General features: G+C 37.8%; 1 protein-coding gene across 1 annotated transcript in view; it reads left to right on the top strand.

Moving 5' to 3' along the window:
- The window catches only part of Smp_152430 (hypothetical protein), a gene marked incomplete at both ends in the record, with an annotated part of 42,580 nt that overhangs the window by 12,789 nt on the left and 23,791 nt on the right, over positions 1-6,000 (top strand). Inside the window, 5 exons of the mRNA XM_018790471.1 lie at positions 1,935-1,956; positions 2,191-2,319; positions 2,419-2,577; positions 2,794-2,991; positions 3,073-3,366. Of these exons, the coding sequence (XP_018646284.1) occupies positions 1,935-1,956; positions 2,191-2,319; positions 2,419-2,577; positions 2,794-2,991; positions 3,073-3,366 (802 nt within the window). The remainder of the gene's footprint in view (positions 1-1,934; positions 1,957-2,190; positions 2,320-2,418; positions 2,578-2,793; positions 2,992-3,072; positions 3,367-6,000) is intronic.

Below are 6,000 nucleotides of genomic sequence, written 5' to 3' on the forward strand. Positions count from 1 at the left end.
TATGGGATGGCAGGATCTCTGTAGATACCGGCTATCTGAAAGAAAAACCTTACTGTAGTCATGCCTCTAAACAGCTAGTGGTACGAATTCAACTTCCGGCCAATATAGATCGATTGGATCATCACAATGTCTAAGACTAGTCACTACTTTAATGTAGTAACTTCTGTTTGAACATGGAATATTGTAGACAAATGTCTTGTTTATAGTGTAGAACTTCTCGACAGTCGTTATCATTATCCACTATCTTTACTTATATTATAGTTATTTTGATGTACATTGTGTACTTTTGTTTTACTCATTGCATGGTGATCAAAATAGATTTACATACACCGTTCGTTTATTTATTTATTTATTTGAACACATAAATATTGGTACAAAGAGGCACCAGATACATATGCGTCACATAAATCTCATTTCATTTGTGTAAGGGCTGTGATACTGCCCAGGTGCCCAAACCGAAGCAGATGGTTTTCTTAGAGAACACACCCGGATCCTTTGACCTAAAAGTCTGATTCACAAGGCAATGGAGCATCGTAAGGAGATGCAGTCTCATGGTAGCCGGTGACCAACGATTGATTCATACTCCATTTGTTCCCTCAGGATACTGGAGCCCATGTACACCATTGGTTTGGAATGAGGGTTTTCCAACTCCCCTAGGTGGGCTATTCGTGTCCACCAACTCGGTTAAAGTGCGGGACATTCCCTTTTCGTCCTCTCAATTTCGCTCGCCGCGAGCATTCGGTGAGTTGGACTTCCCTGACAGGGGCTATATATTCGCGTGTCCATGTGAGAGCATTTGGAGAGGGAGAGCTGACTCTCCTCACTCTGGGCCGTACCAGGGCATTTGAGGTTAATTTACACTAATGGTTTGTCAAAGATCTTAAAACATATATACGTATAACTTGTTGTAAAACACTGTTATTAGTAAGAATATCATAATTCTATGTTTATATTTATCAAAAAAGAATCAGATCAAATTTCTACATTTTACTATTAGCTAATTTAATTAAATTATTGACTATGTAGTACTAATTTCAACTATGTAATTAGTTAAGTTCAAGGTTCTTGTCTGGAATTCCTATTTCTCTTTACTTTCTTTTTTTTTTTTCATTTTTCTTCTCAATAAACAACCCAAATAAGATGAATATGATATATTGACAATCCATTAGTGGATGTAATGAAATTCTGTTGGTTTCTTCCGTTTATTTCATTGTAATTTAGAAATTAAGTAAATTATTGGTTCATATCGTTAGGTTTAGATCAGTTCTCTTTTCTTTTTTGTGATGTATAGAGTAGTACAGTAGTATCCAGTTATCATTTTTAATTGGATCGAATAGAATGGTGCTTGCGTTTGTCTTCGTCTCAGTAATTGAAAGTCGGATACTTCTTCAGGGTTTGATCAATAATACTCAAACACTTATACTACTAACCCTTAAACTTCATTCTCTCAACAAGTTCAATGTTATTCATCACTCACTATAATTTTCATCGCATGATCAGATTCCTATTATGGGACTTCTCAGCAGTGAGCAGTCACGATCCCGCCTTGAGAGATTCGAACTCAGGACTTATCAATTTCGCGCGCGAGCGCTTAACCACTGGACCACTGAAACGACCGGGATCCAACGGTGTTAATGTGTAACTCCAACCGATTCACGAAATTGAGTGACACATCCACCATTGTCTTTAGTAAGTTACTATCTCACAACAGACTCGATTGAACTCCACTGGTCACTGTTTCTCACTGGAACTCTAGGACATACCTCATGGAGCCAGTCATTAGTGAACATATGTTGACTATTATCAGAAGGGGGGGGTTTGTGGATATATTATAATAATTTTAATAATTGAGATCATGTGTCAATTGACATTATATATATATATATATATATTCAATTAATTATTACTATTTATTTTGATTATGTCATCTTTAGCCAAATTCATATCTTTCATATGGTTATCTTAAATCACATAAATCAGATTCATTACATGAATCCTTAACAATGACAACTACAATAAATAATTATTCATTGAATACAATGAATTATTCTAAACAACAATCACCTATCCATCAACATTCAATGAATGAATTCAATTGTTCAACAGCAACTACAACAGCAACGACAGCAGCAGCAATGCTATCTTCTACAAATATGAATACTTCAATTCAATCTTATAACGATTCCAAAGATTATAATGGTGGAATTCATCATTTCAAATCTGAACGTTCTAATTTAAAACGTCCAAGACCAATATCACCTAGTTCATTTCCATCATCACCAGCTAAAAATTCATATCATCATTATTATTCATCATCAAGTCCACCACTTCTTATATCTGGAATTCCATTTAGTAGTAATAGTAATAGTAATAGTAACAGTAATAACAATAATAATACTAATCCTCGAATCTCACAAGTTCATCCACAAATTCGTCGACCATCAGATTCAACATTATTAACTAATGGGAATATTTCATCGTTAATCTCAAATAATTCTGTTAGTAATAATACTTCAAGTGCATTTTATACTTTTTCTACGCATGATAATTCTGCCTTATCTAGATCACTTCAATGCGGTAATGTCATACCTAATGCTACTACTTCTACTACTACTACAATTACTACTAATACTAATGTTACGACTTCTATGGTTAACTCTACTTCAAATAGTTTATTACCTCATACTTCCAATTCTCTTGTATCACGATCTATTAAGAATGATCAAGATCAGTCAATGTTTCATCATCATCATCATCAACATCATCATCATTTTCATTCTGACCAATCATTAGTTCAACGGCAACATCAAGAAGGTGAAGAAGAGGATGATGATGACGGTGACGATGATCATTCAACATCGCCATTTCTACTTCAGTCGTGTACTACCATGCAACAACAACAACAACGTCACTGTAATTTAAATAAAGATAGTACATTTCTTTGTTCACAACCATATCTTGGATTAATAGTCAATGATGGTTCAATGAATGGTTTACATCTATATCCATCTTCTGTTAATAATAATAATACAATAAATACAACTAATAATAACAGTAATATTAATACTACAGTATCTTGGATGAATAGTTCTAATTACTCATCTAGTGGAAAGTCAACACCACGGCAACCGGCAAAAAAACGTCCTGAAGCTAGAACACCAACTATAGATGGTTCATTAGATGGTGAAAATCTACTATCATATCCTTTATCAAATTCATTAACTAGTACCGTCTCAACGATGACAACATCGACAACAACTGGATTATGCAATTTTGATGATTCACATACACATTTATCAACAACATCAATAACATCGACAGAATCGACAACGAATACTTTTATGGTACATCATAAATCACCATTCGGTAAGTTTTTTTTGTTTATTTTATTTAAATAAAATGAAAATTAGAATTAGTTAACAATTTCCCCCAAATGTCCTGGCACGGCCGAGAGTGAGGATAGTCCACTCTCCCTCTCGAAATGCTCTCACATGGATACGCGTATATAGCCTTTGTTAGGGAAGTCCTACTCACTGCTTTCTCGTGGCGTTACTGTTGTTTACGAAAGTGAGAGGACGAAAAGCGAATGTCCGGCGCTTTAATCGGGTCGGTGGACAGGGCGCATCCACCTCGGGGAGTTGGAAAACCCTGATTCCAAACCAATGGTGCACATGGGCTCCAGTATCCTGAGGGAACAAATGGCGTATGAACCAACTGTTGGTCACCGACTACCATGAGACTGCATCTCTTCACGATGCTCCACTGCCTTTCGGACTAGACCTTCAGGTCAAAGGCTCGGGGTGTGGCCCCCTAAGAAAACCACCTGCTTCGGTTTGGGCACCTGGGCAGTATCACAGTTCTCACACAAATGAAATGAGATTTGTGTGGCGCATATGTATCTGGTGCTTCCTTGTACCAATATTTATGTGTTTAAATAAATAATAAATAAAATCTCTGTGTATGTGTGTTTATGTCTGTGTGTACGTGTTCGGTATTTATAGTTTTAAAATAGGTTTGTTGCGTAATTGCATACGTGAATAACGTATCAGAGCAATAACATTTTATTTGCTAGCCACTTGTTACTTGCATCGAACTTACATCGGACAATGTTTGGTACCAATCATTGTATATTGATTTGAGCTGTATAGGTAGATAGGTGAAAATATTGTGCTTATTGTCTTTGTATTCATTAACTTTCTATGCAATGGCTCAAAGTCATTTCAATCTTATTGTCACAAATTCATTTATGCTTCATTTCACTCTCAATTTTTGAAGTTTTCAAACTTTCACACTTTTATCCTCCTCATTTTTCATCATTTTACTAAACACCACCTCACTTTTCCTACTGTCGTTACCGATTTCCCTTCCGTATGTTGATGTCAAGTGTGAGAAACTTACTGCCGTCTGTTACCCCTCGTAAAGGAGCATAGACCGTCCACCACCATCCTCCATCCAAATCCGTTCTGGGCAGTCCTTTCAAGTTGTTTCTAGTTGCTATCCATCCTTTTCATGTCTCATTCCAATTTTCAACAGAGTGTGTTATTCGGTCTTTCTCTTTTCTGTTGCCCTTCAGGATTCCAGGCAAGTGCTTGCCTCGTGATTCGGTTGGATGATTTCCGCAATCTATCCACGTCCAACGTCTTTTCCTAATTTCCTCCTCAGTTGAAAGCTGGTTTGTTCTCTCCCACAGTACGCTGTCGATGATGTTATCCAGCCAGCGAACATTGAGTATCTTCCGTAGACAATCGTTTAAAAGTACTTGCACCTTTCTGATGATTGTCGTCGTAGTTCGCAAAATTTCAGCTCCGTACAGCCTTAACGTTCATATTGAATATTGTGACTTAGATGTTGGTTGTCAGCTGTTTCGAGTTGCATATTTTCCTCGACTTTAAGATGTGACGCTTAATTGAGCAATCCTCACCTTTACGTCTGCATCAGGTCCTCCTTGTTCATCGATGATGCTGTCCAGCTACGTGAAACTTTCTACCTCTTCCAAAGTGTTTCCATTAAGTGTGATTGTGTTGGTGTTCTGCGTGTTGTATTTGAGGATCTTGCTTTTTCCCTTGTGTATGTTGAGGCCTACTGATGCAAAGGCTGGAGCTACACCAATTGTCTTGCTCTGCATTTGTTCTTTTGTATGGGATAGAAGAGGTAGGTTATCTGTGGAGTTCAAATCGTCTACTTAATTCTGAGCTGTCCATTGTATTCGATGCTTCCGCTCAGATGTCGAGGTCTTAATAATCCAGTCAACTACCAAAAGAAGAGTAAGCATCCTTGTCTGACTACGGTCCTCAGTTGGAATGCACCTCTTAGTTGTTCTCCATTCACTACTTTGCACTGTAGTCCGTCGCATGAATTCCGTATGATATTGACTATTTTCTCAGGTACACCATAGTGTCGAAGGAGTTTCCATAATGCTTTCCTGTTCACACTGTCAAACGCCTTCTCATAGTCAATGAAGCTGATGTATAGTGACGAGTTCCACTCAACTGATTGTTCCACGATGATCCGTAATGTCGCAATTTGGTCTATGCACGATCGATCCTTACGGAATCCAGCCTTTTGATCTCGAAGCTGGACGTCTACTGAATTTTTCATCCGGTTCGACAACACTTTGTTGGAAACTTTCCCTGGTACCGATAGTAGTGTGATTCCTTTCTAGTTCTCACATTTGATCAGATCTCCTTTCTTTGGTATCTTGATGAGATATCCTTCTTTCCAGTCCGCCCTCACTTGTTCCTCCTCCCAAATCTTTTTGAATAGAAGGTGAAGCATGTTTGCAGTTACTTCAATCACAATTGATTGATCACTGGGTGGTGATCAATGTCATGCGTGACAAGTCCTTCTTAGTGCTGATCGAATGCTATCGATCAAGTTGCAATGTGGCCACCAGTCAAGGTGACTCGACACTGTGTGCACTATATATTGAGATAAGATGATGGTTGGAGGTGGTCAACAGGAAACCCTGGACCCGGGTTTCGTGCTACTTGGCACTCGTCA

This window comes from Schistosoma mansoni (assembly GCF_000237925.1).
Source record: "Schistosoma mansoni, WGS project CABG00000000 data, supercontig 0097, strain Puerto Rico, whole genome shotgun sequence".
In the NCBI taxonomy this organism is placed as follows: domain Eukaryota; kingdom Metazoa; phylum Platyhelminthes; class Trematoda; order Strigeidida; family Schistosomatidae; genus Schistosoma; species Schistosoma mansoni.